The 24,165-nt window shown below is 40.6% G+C and overlaps 1 protein-coding gene across 9 annotated transcripts in view; it reads right to left on the reverse strand.

Moving 5' to 3' along the window:
- Nucleotides 1-24,165, reverse strand: part of kmt2d (lysine (K)-specific methyltransferase 2D) — a 248,665-nt gene that overhangs the window by 94,949 nt on the left and 129,551 nt on the right. For all 9 annotated transcript variants that reach the window (XM_060821028.1, XM_060821029.1, XM_060821036.1 and 6 more), the window contains 5 exons: nucleotides 17,377-17,514; nucleotides 13,574-13,762; nucleotides 10,396-10,507; nucleotides 4,745-4,995; nucleotides 4,452-4,525 (listed from right to left, as the gene is read on the reverse strand). In XM_060821028.1, the coding sequence (XP_060677011.1) occupies nucleotides 4,452-4,525; nucleotides 4,745-4,995; nucleotides 10,396-10,507; nucleotides 13,574-13,762; nucleotides 17,377-17,514 (764 nt within the window). The remainder of the gene's footprint in view (nucleotides 1-4,451; nucleotides 4,526-4,744; nucleotides 4,996-10,395; nucleotides 10,508-13,573; nucleotides 13,763-17,376; nucleotides 17,515-24,165) is intronic.

Consider the following 24,165-nt stretch of genomic DNA (forward strand, 5'->3'; position numbering starts at 1 on the left):
CACTGAACCTATCTACTTCTGACTGACTTCATTTTGTGCTCTCAGATCCAACAACAGCTTGGTAATCAAGCCTGCTGACAAGGATGGTGCTGTTGTTGCCTGGCATTCTGACCTCTATGTTGCTGAGGCTGAGCAGCAGCTCTCTGACACCACCTCCTCTCTCTCCCTGGACCAGGACTTTACCAATGAGGATCAAGCTACTGCATCCACAACAATCACTAATCCCATTTCATCAGGGGATCTCTCTCATCCATCCTCCTACCACTGTCGCCATGCTCACAGTCCCCCAACCCCACATAGCCCACTTCTACCTCCTTCCCAAAACCCACAAACAGGTCCGCCTAGGCAGACTTCTGTTTCTGCCTGTTCCTGCCCCACAGAATGTATTCTTTTCTACCTTGATTATTTTCTCCCCTTGTCGAGTCCCTTCCCACTTACACCCACGATGCTTCACATTAGTTTCAGAATTTGCAATTTACCAGCTCCAGCAGCCTTCTCTTCACCATGGATTTGCAATCCCTTTACATGCCCATCTCCCCTTAAGATGGTCTCAGAACTCTCTGCTTCTTCATGGACAAAAGGCCTGAACTATCCCCATCTAGGACCACACTCTGCCTGGACAAGCTCAATCTTACTTTGAACAACTCCTTTAACACCAGTCACAACCTTCAGATCAAGGTGTGGCAATGGGTACCTGCATGGGCTCCAGGTACGCCTGCCCCTTTGTGGGTACATGGAACATTTCTTGTTCCAGTGCTATGCTGGCCCTCACCCACAACTGTTTCTCTGATACATCAATGACATCATTCATGCTGCTTCCCTCTCTCGTCTGGAATTGGATATATTATTCAATTGCGCTTCCAATTTCCAACCTGCTCTCACCTTCATCTGGCCCATCTCCGACTCCTCCCTTCCCTTACTTGACATGTTTCCATTTTATAGGGATAACGGCCACGGATATCCACTACAAACCCACTGACTTCCACAGTTACTTGGACTATACATCCTCTCACTCCGCTTCCTGAAAAGCCTATTTCATTCTCCCAGGTTCTCAGTCTCATCTGTTCCAATGATACCAACTTCTCCAACTTTCTTCCACAACTGAGGATTCCCCACCACCATGGTCAACTGTGCCCTCAGCCATGTCCCATCGATCTTGGGCACTTTGGCCGTCAAACCCTCTCTTCCTTCCAACAACACTAATAGAGTCCCCCTTGCCCTCATGTGCTAGCCCATTAGCATCCACCATGCAAAGGATCATTAGCTGACATTCATACAATCTCCAGCGGGATGGCACCACAGACACCCATTCCCCTCTCCTCGCTTGTCAGCCTTCCACAGGGACTATTCCCTCCAGAATACTGTGATCCATTCTTCCGCCGTTCTCAACGACTCCCCACTCCCTTAAAGCATCTTCCCATGTAATCACAGAAGGTGTAACACTTGCCCGTTCACCTTCCCATCATCGAAGACCCTGACACCTTCGAAGTGAAGCAGCGATTTACTTTCACTTCATTCAATCCAGTCTACTGTATTTACTGCTCACAATGTGGTTCACCTCTACACCCAGGAGACAAATCACAGACTCGGTAGCCACTTTGCAGAATACCTGCAAAAACGACCCTGAGTTTCTGGTAGCCTGCCACCTGAACACCAACTTGCTCCCAGGCCAACATCTGCTTCTCTGGCTTAATTCAGTGCTCTGATATGCCTCTGCACAAACTGGAAGAACAACATCTCATTTTCCACTTGGGGTCAGCGGCCTCTAGGACGCCATATTAAGTTCAATAATTTTAGGACCTGAACACTTTCTCCCATTTCCTTACCTGAAACCACACACACCAGGATATTATACCACTTGGGCTGCTAGCACAAACAATCCTGTCTCAGCTATTAGTGGTCCTCATTAATAGCTATTGATTCTCTCAGTCTGATGTTTACCCATTTCTTTGGCTACCCAACTGCTGTTGTCTCTCTCTGCACTCCATCTCCACCTATTGTTTACTCCTCCCCACACTGCACCTTCAACAAAAATGCCAATCTTTTTCTAGCTAACGTCAGTTCTGAATGAGGGTCACTGGACCCAAAACGTTAACTCTGCTTTCTCTAATTATGTCTAAACATATGCCGATTAAGTGGATTGGCCATGCTAAATTGCCCATAGTGTGCAGGTTATGTGGATTAGCCATAAGAAATGCAAGGTTACAGGGGTAGATGGGGGATTGGGTCTGGGTGGGGTGCTCTTTGGAGGGTTAGTGTGCACTCAAAAGGCTGAATGGCCTGCTTCCACTGCGTAGGGATTCTATTTGTTTTTGTTTCTTTCCAGCACCGACAGTTCTTTGGTTTATTTGTTTAATGTCAGCCTTCTCTGTCTGATTAAGTTTCTGTGAAATGCCTTGGGATATTTAACTACTGCCACGAATGGAGTAAAAGCCAAATTTGTTAATACATATCTATGTTTACTGAATGCCTGTTTCCAAAACCGTCAACAGCCAACAAACATGGCTGCTACATGTGACTGAACCTGGCAATAACCTTCTGGAACTCTCACTGAAGTCAATGTCATCCAAACAATCAAGATGCAGCTACCTCCTGATGAGACTGGAATGGTCACTATTGTATTTCTGTAGCATATTATAACAATTGCCTCCGAGAGCATCGCTTGAATCACAAATCACATCCATCTTACAAGATGTATCAATGGCTTTCCACTTAGTTGGTTGTCAGTGATCAACTCCTGGGGTTATCTGCAATGTAAGCATTTGTCTCAAGGGTAAGTGCTGTTCCTCCTGCAAGAGTCTCGGTCACATCAGTCCAATGTATTGAGCCCAATTGCCTTCTTTAGTTTAAGACTTTGAAATGGAAGACAGTTTAAGGGTCAGCATTGTTCTGTACACCATGCACAGAATATCAACATTGCTAACTCTGGCTACAAGAGAAAAGCATCTCGCCTGTAGAAAGCAGCCAAAACCTGAATTTGCACTGTATTAGCAAATTTTCTTTCATCAAAATAGTTAAGTAGAAGTTACATTCTGGCAAATGCTCAGGAGGACTTTGCAAGAGATTTTTAAAAAGAAGAGACTGCCAACAACTTCTCAAACGCTGACCAGCTAGCCAGCTAATCAACCAAAAGCACAAACAAATTCCAGACTACAAATATCAATTTTGGATTTTTGGGTTCCATCTGTAAAAACAAGGACACCGTTAAGCCCCAATTTCTCTCTTTTTTTTGTATTTTAGTTATTATTAATTGAACAATCTCATTTATGTTTTCTGATTTTATACTCTGTATAGGTTTCTTTCTGTGCTTGTGTTTCAAAGCATCTAAGTCCATGTGAAATAAATCCTATATCTGTTTTTTCCCAACTTGGTGGCATGTCATGTTCCTTGCAAAGTTATTGCCCACAACAGAGTGAATGGTGGAAACACGCTCAAAAAAAGGGGAAGAAATTGAGACACAATCTGACAATAGACAGGCGGTGAGGATAGGAGAGAATTCTTTTTTAAAACTCGCAATCGGCCTGTGACAATAAAAAGGTGTTACATAAATGTGAATTGTTGCAGTAAAACAATTTGCTTGCATCAAGTAAAAACGTTAAAAACAGACGAGCTGGATGGAACTGCCTTCATCTGTGGTGTAATTTCTAAGTCGCCAAACAAGTCATTTGCCATCATATGGATAAGTCACTTGTTAAAGTTTGCTTTTTTTTTAAAAAAAAGGAGCCTGAAAATTTCAACTCGCTTGCCCCATGGTCAAATTCACATGACTTTATAATTGCTAGATCTCAAGTTATTTGTATTAAAACGATTCTACGGTCACATTCTTCTCAAAATCAACTTTTCGTTTTGGCAAATATTGTTTCAAGAGCTTAATATGCATTTGTGCTGACCTGAAGAGCAAATTAGTTTGTTTTTGTGACTTTAAACACAAGATAACTGTCAAACTTCAGAATGCAATATTTCACAAGTCTTTAGTAGTAACTTATTAGAAACCGGTCTCTACAGTAGAATCACAAAATACAAGCATTCATCTGGATCCAGCACATTCATTATTGGTGGCAAATTTACAGCACTTGTGGCTTTAGACTGGCTAAACTCCAAATGGGTGAAAGATAACGTTCTTGCATTATGCACTATAAATGGAAGAGATTCAGGAATTAAGCATGCATCACTGTGGATTTGTTTCTGATCAAAACAAATTTTAGGATGTATGTAAAAACCACAAGGTCCCACACCCATTCTACGTACTCTAATAGTTTTGGTCAAAAATACAAAGCTACTTAGTTAACTGTAAAATATCCCATCACTGCCTAGCTCAATTACAGTGGAGAGTAAAATGCACGTAAAATTTAACACTAGCTCCCTACTGATTGAGTTCAGTTTAAATTCCATGAATCTTTACTTTGACATCTCACCTGACAACAATTTATCAAAGGGAAATAAGCACTTACCAGAAATGGTGCTTTGTCAGTTGCCGGTACCTTTCTCCAAATCTTAGTGATCTGCTTACAACGACTTGCCCAGTCTGGTTTGAGAGAGGCGGCGGGGGGGGGGGGGGGGTGGTGTGGAGAAACGAAAAAGAAAACAAATAAAGGAAACTTCTACATAGCCATTTGAGATTACTACCAACTATCGCAGGATTAAAAGCAACTTATTCTCATAATCTATGAGATGGCCAATTCTATGTAGCATGCTTTTATTCATGAAGTAGCCCTTAAATTGGAATTTATGTCTAACATCATACCTGGGTAATCATGTTTCAGGTTCGGGAAGTTGATATTTGCGTAGAGAACAGGTGATATGGTTGATAATTCCCCCAAAGCCTCATCTTTTTCCCATCTAAGTATACTTCGCTGGTTGTAGGACAGCCCATCTCCTTCTCCCTCGGTAGGAGTGGTTGGGGTAGTTGGAGTGGTTGGGGTAGCTGGGGTGGCAGGGGTTGTCCACGGGCTCTGTTGCTCCCCGCTGTCTGGGCTGAAAGGTATACTCCTTTCCCTGTAAATCAATCAAAAATATCTAACACAAACATAACTCATTTTCATTGTTTAGTATTTTGCAAATTGCCCTAAATGCATCTTACATCTTGCTGAAAAAGAATAAGTCAAATATATAACTTGTAACAACTTAGAAATGACAGTTATTGAAAAACTAGATGATGAGAAAACATTTCATCCAGGATTCAGTACTTGCTATTAACTAGTAAACAGTCATTGCTGTAGCTTGACATTGCCAATTGGTAAAACAATCGTTAGATGGGGTTATCATACGTTTCTAGCAATGTATGTTCTTGGGTCAGTTACATTTCTCATTATGCTAATCAGGAGGATCGCCTAGTGGCGCAATACACCCTGCAAAGGCAAAACATCTACAGTGAACTGACTGAGTAGATACTATCCTCCTAGAGGAAGGGGTTGAGGTGAACAGTCTGTTTGGAGCCAACATGGTTCCAAGATAACATATTGGAGAAGGAAAATCAATCCAATGCTTGGCAAAAGATTCTAATCCAAGGTAGTACTGTTAACTAACCAAGCATGCATTTCAATTATTGGAGTCTAGAGTGGTAGACTGGTTGTCTGCATTTTTCCAGTCTGCTCAAAACCATCTTTAAAGCCATCTTTAAAGCCAGTGCTGTTAGGTAAAACAATAAACAGCAGAAAGTGATCAGTATGCACCATTTTGAATGGTTAATTTCCAGCAGTAGGCCTGAATACACTTGGTGGTGGTACTGCTGTCTCAGCTCTTGAAAATCAGCAATTAAATTATATTAAGGCACAGTTAAATAGATTATTAAATATTTAGAGTATTTACAGAGACAGACTGCTAGGACACTGGGGTAGTAGGTAGAAGCAGACATATGTAACATTGCATCCTGCAAAACAAAAAAAAGTTATCAAAATGAATCTCATTTCATTGCTCAACTGGTTTCGGTCAACATAATGTTTCTCTCATTATGGAGGAAGGTACACTTTGCATCGGGTAAACAAATTCAGCCTGAGAGATTTCTTGATAGCTTGGCTTGGAGACTCCAAAATAGCAGTGTATTTTTACACTTACATGACAGGCAGAAGACTGAAAAAAAGTTCAGCAACAAGTTTATTCTTTCCATTAATTACCAAGAGCTTGCAGGAACTCTTTCTATCACCACATTTCTAAGACTAACATTTTAGGCTGTTTTAAAAAAAAAACTTGCTGCTCAGATAGTAGATACACAAGTTTGAATTTTATTAAACCCCATAAATTCTGAAGAGGTCCCATCAGATTAGGAGTCATATTTCCTGTTTCCCCAGAATACAGGAACAGAAATAGGCCATTTAGCTCTTTGAACTTTCCACTATTCAAAGAGATCAAGAGCTTATGCCTGAAACATCAATTCTCCTGCTCCTCGGATGCTGGAAAAACCTGTTGTGTTTTTCCAGCACCACACTCTCGACTTTACTCTCCAGCATCTGCAGTCCTTACTTTCTCCAATGTCTGATCTGTAGCCTAACTCCATATACCTGCCTTTGGCCCATATCCCTTCATACTTCGTTTAATAAAAAAATTATCTGAGATTTAAAATCAATAACTGATTCAGCAACCACTGCAGTTTGTGGAAGATGCTTCCAACATCTCTCCTGAATGGTAATTCTCAGACTACGCCCCTGGTTCGAGAATCCCTAGCCAGTGAAAATAGTTTACCTGTCTATCCTATCTATTCCTGTTAATATTTTGAAGACCTCAATCAGATCACCCTTTAAACTTCTAAATTCTAGAGAAAACAGGCTTAATTTGTATAACCTGTCATCATAACTTAACCCCTTAAGTCTATTCATGAGAGGGAGACAGAAAGCAGGAAATAATAAGCTGTTATGGGCTAACATCTGTCATGGGCAAATGCTGGAAACCACTATTAAAGAGGTTATAATAGAATATTCAGAAAACCTTTATGCATAGTCAACATTATTTTGTGAAAGGAAACTAAAGTTTCGAAAATTTATTAGAGCTCTTTGAGGAAGGAGGGAAATCAATGGAAATATTGTAGATTTCTACACAAAATAACAGCTTGCGGATCAATGAGGTCATCTATCAGCACAGAGTGAGACACGATTGGCAAGTAGGAAGCAGATGGTGTGCATAAAAGGGTCATTTGCAGGCTGGCAGGGCATGGTTGCTGCAAGAATCAGTTCTGGGGCCTCAATTATTTACCAATTACTTAAATGACTTGGAAGGGCCTTGCGATAGTGGCATTGTCCCTACCTTCGAGTCAGATGGCCTGGGTTCAAGTCCAACCTGCTCCAGAGGTATCATAACATTTCTGAACAGGTTGAATAAAAATATCCATAAATGATTTGGATGAAGGGATTGAAAGAATGGTTGCTAAATTTGCTGTATGTCTAAAGTTGACTGTCATTATGGTTGAGGAACAGAAATAACAAGTCACCAAGAAGGGTGCTCAGAAAGCAACGAAGAGACTGACAGTGAACAGCAGCAAGAGAAGAAAGTCCAGCAAAGAAAGTTACAAGTATAGGCGGGAAAATAAGCTGTGAACAGGGCACAAACCTTTAAAGAAATATAGAGAAAATGTAAGGGAGCAAAACAATTGCTGTGGGAAAATTAGAGTCTGCCCTTTTTGGAAGAGTACAGAAAGCCGAATATTATTTCAATATCGAGATTGCAGAAAACTGCAGGAGAGAGATTTGGGTACCCTGGTACATGAATCACAAAGATGGCATGCAGGTACAGCAAGTGGACTGTCGCAATTTATTGCAGGTGTAATGGAATATAAAAGCAAGGAAATCAAAACAAAGTACTGCAGATGCTGGATACCTGAAACGAAAACTAAGTGCTGGAGAAATTTGGGTCTGGCAGCATCTGATAGAAGACAAATTCTTCATAGGTTATCTTAGGAGTATAACGACTGCATGTTTTTCATTTTGCTTTATTTTTGATTGCGGACTGAATTGGGAAAAGGACTGTTTTACAACGAAGGACTGGGGAAGGAATTATTGTACTTTTTAAAAACAAGTTACTGAACCCATTATAAGCCATGCTTACTCTGCTGCTTTGCAAGCAGTGCGGGAAAGTGCAAATAGATGGCATAGCATCGGAGCGTGTACAAATTGCGATCAATCCACAACAAGTAGCTGATTGGTTTGTACAATTGTGACCAGTTGTACATGCCGAGGGTCATTAACAAGTGGGTCCTTGGTAGCTGAACAACTTGTGGGTGTGAATGATACAGTAAGAAGCCATCGGACCTAGAGAAGGGAGGTGTTATGCTCATTGCTCCAAAATACCTGAAGTTTTAAAAAAGCGATATTTTTCTCATAACAGTTGTTGCTTTTAACAAAGCAATCAGAGAGCTTTTATAATGTGTGAACCAGTCACTCTGACTCCTGAAAAGTGAAATAACCCCACAGGAAAAACTCAGAACTGAAAGACTTGGGGAAACAATATAAACCCCTCTATTAAGTCTCAAGAACTGATGCCATTGAAGAGTTTCCCCATTTTTGTTTTTACCTCTTCTGCACATAACATGATTTATTTAAAAAGTTGCATGTGTGTCTAAAAGGGGTTAAGAGGTTCAATGAATAATCATATATTGACAGTCACAGCTGTTTATCTGTGGTTAGAGTCTATTTATTTGTAATAAGTAATAGTTCTTGTAAAGTACAGAAACTGGGTTTTCTGGTAACCTCAGACATGTATATTATGGACTTTGTCTACTTTGATATTTTTTTTAAAAACTTTTGTGAAGACTCCAAGAATAGCAGGATCTGATTTCCAACAGGAGAAAAGGCCAAAAGATATAGGAGTAGTATTAGGTCATTCAGCCCATCAAATCTGCTCTGCCATTTGATCATGGTTGATGTGTGTCTTAAATACACACAATGACTTGGCCTCCACAGCCTTCTGCATCAATGAGTTCCAGATTCCTCACCCTCTAGCTGAAGAAATTCCTCCTCATCTCCGTTCTAAAGAGTTGTCCATTCACTGAGGCTGAGACCTTGGGCTCTAGTCTCCTACTAGTGAAATCATCCCCACTTCCACGCTATCCAGGTCTCTCAGTATTATGTAAATGTCAATAACATCAACCCCCCAATCATTCTAAACTCCAGAGTACAGACCCAGAATCCTCTAAATGCTCCTCACATGACAAGACCTTCAACCTCATTTTTGTAAATCTCCTCCAGACCCCGCTCCAAGACCGGCACATCCTTCCTTAGATACTGGGCCAAACATTGCACACAAAATTCCATTCATGGTCCAGAGTCTTATGTAGCCCCAACAGTACATCCCTCTCTGTATTCTCGCCCTCTTCAAATGAATGCTAACATTGCATTTACCTTCCTAATTGCTAACTGAACCTGCATGTTAACCTTAAGAGAATCCTGCATTAGGACACCCAAGATTCTTTGTGCTTCAGATTCCCAAGGCGTTTCCCAGTTTAGAAAATAGTCTCTGCCTCAACTCTTCCTACCAAAGTGCATAACTGACATGTCCCCACACTGTATTCCAATGGCAACCTCTTTGCTGAACCTGAGCCTGTTGACATCCTTCTGCAGTCTCTTCTCCTCCTCAACACTACCTGCCCCATCACCTATTTTTGCGCCACCTACATACTTAGCAACAATGCCCGCAGTTCCTACATCCAGATAGTTAATGCATAATTTGTAAAGTTGTGGACTGGCTGGGCCTGTATGCATTGGAATTTAGAAGAATGAGCGGTGTCTTAAAGATCCTGAGGAGACTTGACAGGGTGAATGCAGAAAGGATGCGCTCTTCTTGCGGAAGAGATTGAGACACACCATTAAAAAATAACGCACCTCCTATTCAAGACAGAGATGAGATGGATTTTATTCTTTCGGACAGTTGAATCTCTTTGGAGCGCTCTTTAAGGCATAAAAGGTGTGTTGGGATGACTCTGGCTTTCAGGCCATGATTGGCAGAGCAGGTTAGAGGGATTGAATGGCCTACTCCTATTCCTAATTCATACAGAATCCTTACAGTGTGGAAGTACGCCATTCAGCCCATTGATTCCACCTCACCCCACCGAAGAGCAGCCCACTCAGACCTATCCTCCTGTAACCCTGCATTTCTCATAGCAACTCAACCTAACCTGCACACCTGATTGTGGGAGGAAGCTGGAGTGTCCAGAGGAAACCCACCCAGACATGGGGAGAACATGCAAACTCCACATGGACAAGTCACCCAAGGATGGAATTGAACCGAGGTCCTCTAGCACTGAGGCAGCAGTGCGAGCCACAGCCACTGTGCCAGCCTAAATATGTTCAAATATTAGCATTACATATTGCGTGGTTGAGAGGAAGGGAAAACATTTTTACAAGATAGACCATTTATTAACTTCAACCTTTCAACAATAACCTGAACCCAAACAGATTATAAAAAGTTTACCTGTTTTCTAGAAACGGTGACTGACATACATTGGGAAATGACTCCCCAGTTGCACCTGATGTCTGCGCCAGAGGACCACCAATAGTAAGTTGCCCAACTGCCATCGTCCCTCCTATAGAATGAAAGGAAAGGAAACAAAACAAAACACTTTTTTTGCTTCCAAGGTCCACAACTCACGTCAGGAAATACGAATCAAATGCCTAGATTAGAATGCAGTTTGCATGAGCACTGTTCCGATTTTACTTTCATTCCCTCGCCAATCACGAACACTGAAGCGGCAGGTTTTGGTTACTATGATAAGCTATAACAACAGTTCACACTCACTTTTAACCTATTTGGCTTGAATCCCAAGATTGCCAGTTTGTTCCGGAATTCTAGTACCTGCAGGATTCAGATCATCCCTCAACTTCAGCATCACGAAAAAGGAAATAACTCACTTTTTTCTTAAGCACATTATAAATCGGTTCCCTCACCCTCAGTAACATCCTGATGAATTACCACGAGATCTTTTGTAAGGTCAGCATATCCACACTAAATTGGGTCACCCAACACAGAATACAATATTCTACCTAAGGTCTCAGTAGAGCTTCAAGTAACCACACCAATAGTTCATTAGTGTTTCAAATATAAAAGCAAGGATGGAGACCAGTATCTCAACAGTCTTTCGAATCACTCTTTTTTGCATAAGCTATTTTTTTGTGTACCACGGACTCAAAAATACCTTATGCTGGTCCCCATTTAAGTCTTACTCCCATATGCCATTCTGGCTTTTGCATACTTGAACAGTATCTAGTAATAACACTTTGGTAGTGCACTCAGTGAGGATTTTGGGCATAAAAAGTCACGGTAGTCCTACAGGACCAATCTCTCATTTGAGGTGTATGACTGGTGATGATCTTTGAGAAACATTCATGGTTATGGAATTCCTTAATGGATAGTACGTAGGAGCAAATCTGCATGCTGTTCTATTTACCTGATGTACTTGCGTAAAGTACGATATAACTGGTTAGCACTTAAAACAATACTTTTCACTGTATCTTGGTACATGTGACAATAATAAATCAAATCAAAGAGGTGGGGTTTGGTGTCTTGGAATATTAAGTAAATGGGGGATGAGACATTCAAGAGCAATGATTCAGGGGACTTGGTGGCTAAAATAGAGGCAAAAATATAATCCACAGTCCAGGAAGAGACCCTAGAAACCATAGTAGACAAAAGGCATTGAACAGAAGGGCAGGTTTCTCACTGGTGATGCTCTTCAATTGCTGTGGAAAACATCAATTAGGAACAGACAAGTGTGCAAGATTACAGGAAGCATGATGGTATTGCCACCATTCTTCTTGGGAGGGCTAAATGTGGAGGAAACTATTTTTGTTTGATTTTGAGTTTCCATTCTGCTGGTCTACACTTGATAATAGCCAAAACCTATTTAATTCTGTACTTTGTCTGCGATGGACATCAACGCAAAAGAGTAAGAGACTCTCTTGTACCATTCAAACTGAAATGACTGGCATCGATAAATACAAAGCAATCCCTTTTGCCCCCGAAATGCTTCTCCTGTGTAGTTCTTTTTCCCCTCACTTAAATTTTTCCTTAAATCACTAGAACAGTTCTCCAAACTCCTGCTTCACATCCTGTTAGTTGAGGAATTATTCATGCAAACTATACAAGCGGCATTGGCAGTCCAACAACAACTCATGTTGGAAGTGCTCCATAAGTAAATAAGAAACCCCAAAACACTGCAATAGAGCATTGTAAAACATCACACCAAGCCACATAGGAAGACATTACATCAGACGATCAAATGTTTGGTAGGTTTTCAGGAGGGCCTTAAAGCATAAGCTCTCAATGCTGGCAAAACCAAGAAACTCATTACTGCTGACGTTCGGCAGGATGTTACTCATGCCCCCTTACACATTAACAGCACAGAGGTGGAATGAATGGAGTGTGTCAAGCTCCTGGGAGTGGTCATCAGCAATAAGCTTTCTTGGATTCTTCATGTGGACGCACTGGTTACAAAGGCCCAACAATGTCACCTCTTCCTCAGGCAGCTGGGAAAATTTGGCATGATGGCGAATACCCTTACCAACTTTTATAGATGCGCCATCAAGAGCATTCTGTCTGGATGTATCACCACTGGTATGGCAACTGTACCATTCAAGATTGGAGACGGTTACATAGAGTGGTGAACTCGGCCTGGGCAATCTCAAAGGCCAACCTCCCATCTATAGATGGCCTGCTGTCAAGGAAAGGCCGCCAGTACTCTCAAAGATCCATCGCATCCTGGTAATGCTTTTCTACACACTCTACCATCGGGGAGAAGGTACAGAGGCCTGGACACACGCACCAGTCAGTTTTGAAACAGTTTCTACCCTACTGTTGTTAGAATACTGAATGGACCTCTCAAACTCTTAGCATTCGCCTGTACCTGTGTTTTGGTTTTTGCCACTGTCTATGTATTATTTACTTATCTATGCTACTTAACTATGTGATCTGCCTGTATTGCTCACGAGACAAAGCTTTTCACTGTGCCTCAGTACGCATGACAATAAATTCAGTTCAGTTCAGTTCAAAGACAGACACACAAAGAGAAAATTCAGAGCTCAGAGCCAATGCAACCACAAGTATAGCCACCAAAGCTGGAGCAACTAAAATTGGGGATATTCAAGGATTAGTTGAGCAGTTATCTGAAGGCTGTGGAGAAGATGACAGAGTTGGGGCTGGAGGTAATGCCGCAGAGGAGTGAGGGAACATGGATGGAAATTTTAAATTAAAGGCTTTTTTTAAAACTGCAATCTAGTGCAAGCTAGCAGCACAGGAACGTAAGGGGATATAATTTGGTCTAAATTATGGCCTTCAGTTTTGGATCAAGGCAGGCAAAGTGGTATTCAGTGGAACCTTGCAACCCAACTCAGTCAGCCCAAACTCCCCCCTCCCTGGTCCAGCCCACCTGAAATCATCTACATGTACCTATCCCACATCATCCAAACCAGGGGTCAGACGAAAGAATTGCAGATGTGGGCTCTGCCACAATTTACAATAATGGTAGATAACTGGAAGAAGCCAAGCCATTTTATGAAAGAAACAAAGCCCAACCCAATAATTTAAGCTTCAGCCATGCATTCTTGTTGAACAGTCTGATAAGCTGTTGAACTGTAAAAAGTGCATATTCTCTTACCAGGAAGGAGACCCCGCTGGCATACTGAAGGTCTGATAAGCTCTCCCAAGCCATGAGAAGTGAGAAGATGGCTTTCGGAGGCAGGTCGGATACCACCCAATGTTGATTCTGAAAGTGGAGGATTTCCCTGTGATCCCAAAACATCAGTGAAGAGCTGTTGTACATCTTTACTCTCCATTTGTGCTAGTTCTAAAAGAAGAACAAATTTGTTATTGCTAAAACAATAAAAGTAATTTTGAACATCGGCACACCACAAGTTTATTGAGACACAGAGGAATGGGGTAAGCCACTTGGGCGGTACGGTGGCACAGTGGTTAGCACTGCTGCCTCACAGTGCCAGAGACCCGGGTTCAAGTCCCGCCTCAGGCAACTGTCTATGTCGAGTTTGCACATTCTCCCAGTGTCTGCGTGGGTTTCCCCCGGGTGCTCCGGTTTCCTCCCACAGTCCAAAAATGTGCAGGTTAAGTGAATTGGTCATGCTAAATTGCCCATAGTATTAGGTGAAGGGGTAAATGTAGGGGAATGGGTCTGGGTGGGTTGCTCTTCGGAGGGTCGGTGTGGACTTGTTGGGCTGAGGGGCCTGTTTCCACATTAAGTAATCAAAAAAAATCCTCAAGCCAGTTCCATCAATCAATGAACACAACATAGACCCACCTTTTCCTCATGCCCCTTAATACAACTGGTCCAGCATCAATTGCCATTTGTAAAAAAAAGAGATAAGCATGTGCTTCCTAAACAAATTCTTGAAAGGTCTGGTTCTCACTCAGACTGTGCATTCTAGTCCAACAATCCCAACCTGAAGTTTTTGAAATCTTGGACCAAATCACTGCTTAAATCTTCTAAATTCCAGGGAGAGGAACACTGGATTGCAAAATAGCTCCTGGCAATTTGACCTCCGAGCCCAACTAGCAGTCAGATTATCCATATTGCATGCTCCCAGAGGCTCTTCCTAATAAATCGTATGTTAACTGTGTTTTAATTGTGTTTAACCACATGTCGGTGGACATAAACCAGTTATTCCCTTGAAGTTCCGATACAGGAAGCCCCTGTTTTCCATTGTTCTTCTTTAACACTAAATTAATGGGTCCTGTATTCTCATTTAGGGACGACTCAGTTTTTGTAATGTTGTTTCTTACCAGTCTGAGTGCAGGGCCATGACACCTGATTGCCTCCATTTAAGAGTGGTTTCCACTGCTTCTGACATTTCTTTCCCTCATGCTGACTTGTGGGCTCCTTCTCTAGTTGCCTACCTTCTGACTTCTGCCACACTGGCTATCCCATTGAACCTCCTGCTCCGGAGATCTCCTAAACCTTTAGTGTGAATGAGTGCTCTAGAGATGAGCAGCTGCTTTGATATGCAGGAGGCATGCTCTTTTTACTGGGTTTGTGATGAGCTTGGTCTAGTTTTGCTCAGAATTCTCCTGGTAACATATCCGACAGGACAATCAACTCAACATATTGAGAACGCTCAAGACATTGGATTGGAGCTGATTGGTTAAAAAGGCTCACACTAAGGGTTCCGGACGGACGGACGGACGGACACACACACACACACACACACACAAAACTAGAACAGTCAGGGAACAGGAGCCAGGAGAGTCAGCAGCAAGATGGGAGGGGCTCAACCAGACGGTAGGTAGGGGAAGGGCTGGCAGCGGTGTGAGAGATCAGAATATGTGGCAAGTGGGTGGTTTTGGAAATTGAAAATAACCACATTTCACTTACATTTTTAAGCTTACTTCATTTTAAAAATTAATGCATTTACTAACATAGAAATTAGGTTATGTGAAGTACTTCAACAAAAAAGTTAACAGTTTCATGCTTTTTTTCTGATGAGAAAAGTCCTACAGAAACCAACTACAACACTTACATTTAATTTTCATGAGAAAGTGATAAAGTGCAACAACTTGACGCGCAAAGTTTTCAGGAACACAATTACATAAACATACACGATCTACATTCAGTTGATTAGGAAACAAAGCAGTGAAACCCTCTCAAATGATGGGGAAGACCACTTCAGAATATCACAAACAGTGTTAGCAGCCTTGAGAGAGATAACTTGCCAATAAAAAAAATACAATGCCAAGTAAAGTAACAATAGAAATATGACTTTCACCAAAAGAAAAGCATCCAAAGTCCTTTACAGAGGTGCCATCAAACATGCACACCACACTGAGAAGGAAGTACAAGCAAAGACAACGAGGTGGCTTTAAGCAAGGCCTTAAAAATGGAATAAGGGAAGTAGGAAGACAGAGGAGTTTAAGGAATAAATTGCAGAGCAAAGGATCTAGGTGGCTGAAGGCACAGCCATGTTTACAAAGCCAGAGAGAGAGGAGGCCATGAATAGGCTTAAACACAAGGTTAAGAGAACAGAGGCATTGTTGAACGAGGAACCACTGGAAGTTAACAAACAAACAGCACAGAATAAAATTTGGGCAGAGGCCCGCATGAACTAAAGTTTACAAAGTACTGAGAAGAGGAATGGTAGGACAGAATCAGAATAATTGAATATACAGTACAAAGATATGGATGAGGGCTTCAGTAGCAGGTGGGCTGAGACAGAGACAGAAAAAGAGAGAGATGATGTCATGCAGATGGATGAAGGCAGTCTTTTTGTGATGGGAGAGTGTGGGGGATTGGTACTTAAACTGGGGTTGATTCTGGAGCCAAAGCTAAAAACAGTTATGTTGAAGCAAAAACAGTTGTTGGAGAAGGGGATGGAATTTGCGGTAGGAGGACAAGACAAAAAAACTTCAGACTTCCCAATATTTAACACACAAGGATGAGGGGGATATGGAATGAGAATACATCACAGTCACAGGATGTTACTGACACTTTGGTTAGAGTCTTTTTAGTGCTTTTTTGAGACAAACGATTTGGAAAATTCAAGCATGTGCAAAAGACAGATTGGGAAGTAATAACACTTTCAAAACTTCAAGGGGAAGAGGTAGATTAGAGCTGACACAGTAGTTTTCTGACAGAGGGTTCAGAAGCAGGTTTGTTTTTGACAGCTATAGCTTTGAAGGAGAGGGTGTACACAGTAACTAGAGGAAAGGAAACCAACTGTCACACAGCTTGGGAACCAGCAATAGAAGTTGAGTGAGTAGTAACTTAATAGAAACAATTGAGGTGCAGGTGGTGGATCTCACAGGCTGTGGATGCATGGGTCTGTGTGCCCACTCATGCAGAGAGGACACAGGAAAAGACAGACAGACAAATTAAATATGTAGGTTCCTGGCTGAATGGATAGACACAATATTGAGATTAGAATCCATGAGCTTCTTGCACTTGAAGGAATAAAGTAGCTTCAGAAGACAGTTGGAAATAAAGCAAATAAGCTGTGTATGTGCACGTGGGTTGTTCACTCTTTAGTATGATCCTGGACTAATGAGTGGCTTTGGCTGATCGTGTTTGATATCGCCCAGCCATATCTAATGATAGTTAGTTAAACATGGTCAAGTCAGTCTTGGAGATAAGGGAACAATGTCGAGGGACTGACCCAGAGAAAACCACTTTGCAGCAACATGACTAGGGAGAAAGGGAAATCACCAGCTTTGAAGTGCAACTTTAGATGACTTAGGGAAGATTTTACATCAGAGTACCCAAAAAAACTCCTCTTTGTGAACTCCACAACACACAGCTATAATATCCCAACGTTATCCAGACATACACCAAAAAGCAAACTGCAGTTGAGACACTACCCTAAAATTCTACACCATTTTTGAATCGCAGCTCTACCAAGCCCCAAAAACAACTATCACTATTTACCCTCCATGATCTTTTAACACAACACTTTGACCTACCTTCTGTTACAATCTTGTCAAGATCTGAGCTGAGGGCACCCTCCACTGGAACATCATTGAAAGGCTGATTTCGCTTTGAGCTCTCATTTGGATGATTGGCTGAAAGCTCATCCGTAACGGATGAGATGTCAATCCCAGCTTAAAGAAAGGAGCACTGTGATAAGTTACTGAACAAATTTTTTTTTCAGCAGTTGCGAAGTTGTGAAAAATGGAGCTGAATTCAACAACACAAAACAGCAAGGAAATGGAAAAAATTTTGTAGATTGCCTACTCAAACTTTAGGTCTACATGGCCAACTTCCTTTCCATTCTCAAAGAAAAGGCAGAAAACAATTTTAAAGAAATATCTATTAGCAGGAAATTAATAAAATAACAAATACAAACTCAAAGCAGTCCAACATGACTGGTAGTGAGAACATTCACAACCAAGTAATACCAAGATACACGAGTAGTGGCAGATTTCCATCCTCAACCCACTGATCAAATTCAACCAAAGATTGGAGCTTCACTCCTACTCAAATGCAAAGTGGAGCACAACACGATAGTGAGGCGTCTTTTATTTATTGTTGAACAAAACATAGACCATGTCCAAATCAGAAGCAATAAGCACTGCTTCTGGTTAGATACACTGATATTTGATGGCTTAGTTGCTTCTGAATTTTATTGTCAGCCCACAAGAAAAAAAACTCAAGCTTCATAAGTTATTGTCTTTTGTGATTCTAAAAGGTCAATCTAAAGAGAGTGAGCTAAAGCTTCTGTCAAGGGCTTAGTTGGTAAAGGCAGTGGGTAACCACTTTGCAGATCAGAGGTCCTAAACATTATTCCTGGTCTGATAGTGTTATAATTGATGTCAGTGTCTGGAGGCACTGACAATCAGTAGAATTTACTGCTAATGCCAACAAAACCATGCTCCCAAATCAATGAAGGTCACTTGGATTAAATATTGGAAAACACTTCAAACACTGATTTCAGGAGAAAAAAAAACACTAAAATTAGTTGAGGATTCTATTTAAAATTATGGTCTTAATTTTAGTGAGCTTTCAACACCAAAGCAAAATCATTGGAAATGTAGATCTCAAGGAAGAGTCTCATTTCAATAATGATCTGTCCATTTTCTAAATCAAAGCTAAACATTTTCAATTCTCCTGGAAATAACAAATTAAATTTAAGGAATATTTGGGCACTGAAACAGAACATTTTACCAAATTCTAACACTCTCAAGGAAAAGAACATAGGAACAGGAGTAGGCTATTCAATCCCTCAAACCTGCTCTGCCATTCAAATCAGATCATGGTTGATCTGTGGCCTAACTCCATATGTCTGCAATGGGCCCATATCTCAAAAATCTCAGATTTAAATTTAACTTTAACAATTGAATTGGATTATCTTGCACATGCCAGTGACAGGGAGAAATTATAAAGGAGGGAGAATGTATTTGGCGTAACATCTATAACAAGAGGGACCACCAGAGAGCATTAAGAGCTGCTAGTACTCAAACCAGATCAGTGAAAATGCATCCACAAAAAGCTAACGAATGGTGCATGTCAGGAAGTTGAGCTTGACCACATTGGCAATGTGGCATGTCAACATTCTGACTTAATTTAAAATGTCTGCAGCCTACCAGCAGTTTCACACAGCCCTGCTTGCCTCTGGAACTTGTGTTTGGTGTGCAAGTCTTAATATACTTTCTGAAGCAGGAATTCAATATCTCAGAATAAGCTCAGCATAAATCTTGTCAACTTTCAGATGAAGTAATAAATCAGAGTCAATTTTGTGGGCAAAGCTGCCTTGTGGTTACAACAGAAAAATAGTACACGGAGGGGTGCATCATTAGTCGCGATATAGGTAAAATCAAATTTATTGTGATGAAAGATACAGGCACTATACAAGTAGATTTGGACACAACCTGCCCACACAAGTGAAAGGAATTTTTTCTCAAGGCAAGCAGCAAAGATAAGCATAAACTGCAAGCAAATAATCAGCTTAACTTTGGTTTTCCTCCACTTCCTTCCCTATATAACGCTTGAGCTTCGTACATCCTCTTCAAGCTTGGAGCGCAGAGAATTATAGCTACACGATTCCACATTGGCTGGCTGGGGTTGCATTCTGCGATATACCTTACGCATGAGTTATCTCCAACTGAATTTAGCAGACCCAAGACATAGGGCTGTTCTAAACCTGCTAGACTGCAAAACAAATAATATCTTGTGATTTTAAATTTTTTTAAAATTTGTGTTCCAAACTCCCCTCAGGATTAGAATTATAAGTACATCATGACGCCCAATTCTTTGTGCATATACTTAACTGTCAGTGTTCAACAGTTCATCCCACTCTCTGACTACCCAGTTGTTTTGTATAGGCTGGGAAACCTTTGTATGAACTATTCAAGATTTTACAGGTTCCTCTGATTGGCAATAATTTGCAAAGTAAAACTTCACTTGCACTGAACCATGACAAAGTTTTAAAAAGAAAATATGCACTGTGCCACCATAGTGTGGAATACATGTATCAGGCAAACAGTCAACACAAGTTCTATTAAAGGTCTGCAGTAATCAAAATTAGTAGAATTCCAGATTTACTTTTACAATCGTGATGACATCTCATGGCTCAATACTGCAGGAGACACAACAAAATAAACAGATCATTAGCTGAATGTCAACTATTTCAATTAACAGGAACCAATTCAGTTCCTTGTACATGGCTTGGCTGAACTATGACTGCATCAAATCTCCAAATACATTAACATACTTAATTCTGTACCAGTAATACTAAACATGATTGTATAGCCTTTCAAAACAAAAAGGCTCAGTAAATTTTCACCCTCCTCTGTTAATGGAAAATTACAGCTGCTGAGATAGCTACCTGGGTGCTGACAACCCTACAGGATTTCATTCCATGTAGCCATTTGCCACACTGAAGTTCTGCAGGGTATTTGACATTGTAGATTATAGCCAAGTCCAATGCTGACCTCATTCAAAATCTGCAAGCACATACTTGACACTGGGGGTGGGGACTGGGGGCAATGGATGGTGATTAGGAGTGAGAATAATGTGACATCATATTGTAACAAAGCGAGGGCCAACTTAGTCTATGCAGGCCAGAAATCAAATTTGGGACCCTTTCAGCTGTTGAGGCTCAGGCATGTACTGCATAGTTGACTTATCAATTTGGATATCGAGAGCTCCTATAAATTCTATTTAAAACAGACTGGAAATCTTTGAACAAACTGTCAAATCAGCTGTCAAATAAACGTGGCGGTGCAAACAAAATTCATCTTTTGCAAATCTTGGCTTATTATCATAGGTGGAATTTGAACCAAGAATCAGTGACATGACTTATGCATGCTTAGATTACCAATAGTCATTGGAAAAACTCCCGCGCCTCAACATTTTTATTCAAGTTATCATACCTTTACAACAATACAAATATTTGATTAGGTATAAAATATGATGCAGGACAATCCAAGATCACAATTGCTACTTCTGAGATAGTTTGTGAATGCAAACTGATTTTCACATGCATTTTACAGATAAAGTTTCAAAAGAATTGAAAGGTAGGAAAGCAGAAAAATCTTGATTGGCTTTTACGTTCACAATTGCTAAAACAAATTTTAGCACTTGTCCAGCAACCCACTGAATAGACTGGTGATATCATGTGAAGATCCTCTATGAAAACGCAAGCAGACATACAAGCACCCAGGTACAAACTACTGATGTTAACATGTGAACACGCAAAGAGTGGCGAGAGGGTCTGACTGCTTACCAAAGGGAGAGAGGGAGCTGTCTGCGTGGAAAGGACTGAGATCGAAACCTAAAAACCCAAAAGTACAATAAAAACAAAAAGGGAAAAAATTGAACAGTGGCAAGCAAAAGCCATTTAAGCCTTTCCAACCTAAAAAGTCCACAACCATCTCTACAGCATAATAACACAGCCCAATCACTGTGCATGGCTCAAAGCAAATAAGAACCGTGTCAAAATTCAAAGTGACCTGTAATATTTCAGGGTCTCTACAGACATCAGGTTAGCCAGAAAGCCTGGATTCTAAAAATTAGTTGGGTGGTCAGTGCAGTGGACTGACTAAATAGTGTGTGGACCAAAACCACAGATATATCTGTAAAGGACACATTAAATGGACTGTGTAAATAGTTCCTAACCAAATAATCAGTTAAGAATGAAGTCATAAAAGCCCTGCGTTTCACAAACAAAGAAAGGTAGCCTAACTTTTACAATCAAAAAGACAGCAAGGTAGCTTGATAACTTGAAACAATTTTGGAAAAATTCACGCAAGGAAAGAAGGTTAAAACAAATGTAAAACATTTGTGTAAAGAAGTGAAAGAGATATATGACAGACTGATGTAAATATCGACTAGAATACTGTTTCTAAACAAACCGAAGTTCAAGCATGAACAGAAAATGAGAATAGGGAGATGCAATTAATATTACCTTCTTCCACTGCATAATATTACTGTTTCAACCTACTGACCTCAAACCATTACTGAGGTGGTACATATCCCAACCAATTACTCAAATTCAATTCTTAAGAGGTGTCATTTTGGACTTTAAACATTAGCTCTTTCTCTCTCGACAGATGGTGCCAGGCCTGCCGAGTTTCTCCAGCATTCTGATTGTTTTAGATTTCCAGCATCTGCAGTATTTTGCTTTCACTCAAATTTAATTGGTGTGTTAAATTTTCAACTCAGCTCACCATCGGGGTTGTGCCATTATGGAAGGAACAGGGACTTTGATAGTTGGAAAAGTGCACAAGTGTGCAGTGAAACCTAAGTTAAATAACATTGAAAAGGGGGGGAAAAAAACATGGTCCATCATCTCTTGCAATGTCCCAAATATGGGTGCGCCGACACAACGAGGAAGCAGGCTTGCAATTATCAAATTAAATATCTGTTATTCTCCAACAGTCACCTCTAGTTAGATTACTGCATGAATCTGTAGTTTCATATCTTTTAAGTTTCATGCCACATTTTATGAAATTTGGGGGAAAAAAAACTCTAATTTTTCCCTCAATCACAATTTCTGTATTTCTAAATACACTAATTCAGCATTTCTCAGAAAATGTGAATTAGCAGCAGCATACATATGATATAGTATCCCAGTGGCTTAAACAAATTAAAGCAGTGCCATAGGAGATCACCTCCTAATCTAGAGCACAGTTGTGATGGTTAACTGTTAAGGTGGAGCTGTTGCTAATATAGCTTATCCACAGGATTGCCCTCAACTACTGCGAGGAATTGGGCAAAACAGGCAAATAGGTAAATTCCTGAAAGTCAATTATAGAATAGTTACAGTTGCTTCTAAATTACTGTTCCAGGGCAGGAACTCCCAGAATGATGTGACTGGCTTGCTTTCCTGGTTTTAAAAGAAGTGTATTTTATAAAACAAGAATACAGTATTTTGCAGGATAGGCATGGCCTAGATGGTATTATATTTCATTAATTCCTCTGAATCTTCTTCATTTATTGCTTTTACTTGATTGGCTCATCCAACCTTAGAGGGGGTTGGGTTACAAAGAAACCCTTGGAAAGCTCTTCCAGATCTGGTTATTACAAGGTATTAAAAAAAACGTCCTCAACATTCCTGGATTCTATTTTGCTGTTTATCTAGTCAGTCACTAATTCTGACAATGACATTGGTACTAAGTAACACACTTTAGGAATCTGCGCAAGGCAAAATATTAGAGACCGATCAAGCGTTTTATTAAAAGGGCAGACAAATCAGCATAAGCACACCAGAAGCAGAGAAGAGATAGGACAGAAATCAGCACATGTGGATTGGAGACGAGCAAGCACACAATTAACAAGACAATAGGCAGCAGGGAGAAGCTTCTTTCCACTATACCCACCCCATAAAAATACATCTACTGTGGCTTCGCTCACAAGACCAGTCACAAATGCATCAAGGGCAGACTGTAACTCAAAACCAGACTAAAAACACAGGTAACAAACTGACTTTAGGCCTCACATAAAGCAGTGGTGTACTTCCAACAGAGCCCACAATTGTCAATGTAAATATATTTTTAAAATCACTTCTCATATTTGCTACCCTGTATATGTTTACTGGTTGAGTGAAAACGCTGGCAACCTAAAAGGGGTTACAGTAATTTCCACTAATCTCTTTTTAATACAAAAAATATAGTAGCTGAAGAAATCATTTGTAGCATATTTATGACATGCTGGAATGTAAGTTCCAATCCAGTTGTGAGACAGAGATTTTTATAAAAGAATGTAAAAACTCGTCCAACTTGCTAAATCTCTATGCAAGCCACAGTTACTCAGTCACACTCCTGCTCTTTTCCCATAGCTCTCCAAATCTTTTCAAGTACATACCCATTTTCCCATTGTAAGTACGATTATATCTGCTTCCACCATTCCTTCAAGCAGGGCATTTCAGCTCACAATGAGCTGCAGAAAAAAAAATCTTCACTTCTCTCTGGCTCTTTAATGTAAAGTGTACCTCAGCTAATCATTTACAAGAGCTGAATCATGAGGAGAATTTGACAATTTGCTAGCATACACCCCCTTCTTGTTTTGTTGCTCATGTTGGGCCTGAGGATACGCTGTTTTATCTCTAGTAATGCACAATACAGTATAAGAATCAATAACTGACATTAATTGAATACATCAAATTGTGTCTTTATTGTAAAGTACTGTCAATGTTATCTTTTGTCTACAAATCCACAATTGAATGCTATTTTCACATGTTGCAATTGAGAATGCAATGAAGCAAAATTGAGCAATCAATTTAACTTAGTTGAAAACTGAACGCAAACTGAAAG

Source organism: Hemiscyllium ocellatum, chromosome X, assembly GCF_020745735.1.
Source record: "Hemiscyllium ocellatum isolate sHemOce1 chromosome X, sHemOce1.pat.X.cur, whole genome shotgun sequence".
Classification (NCBI taxonomy): Eukaryota; Metazoa; Chordata; class Chondrichthyes; order Orectolobiformes; family Hemiscylliidae; genus Hemiscyllium; species Hemiscyllium ocellatum.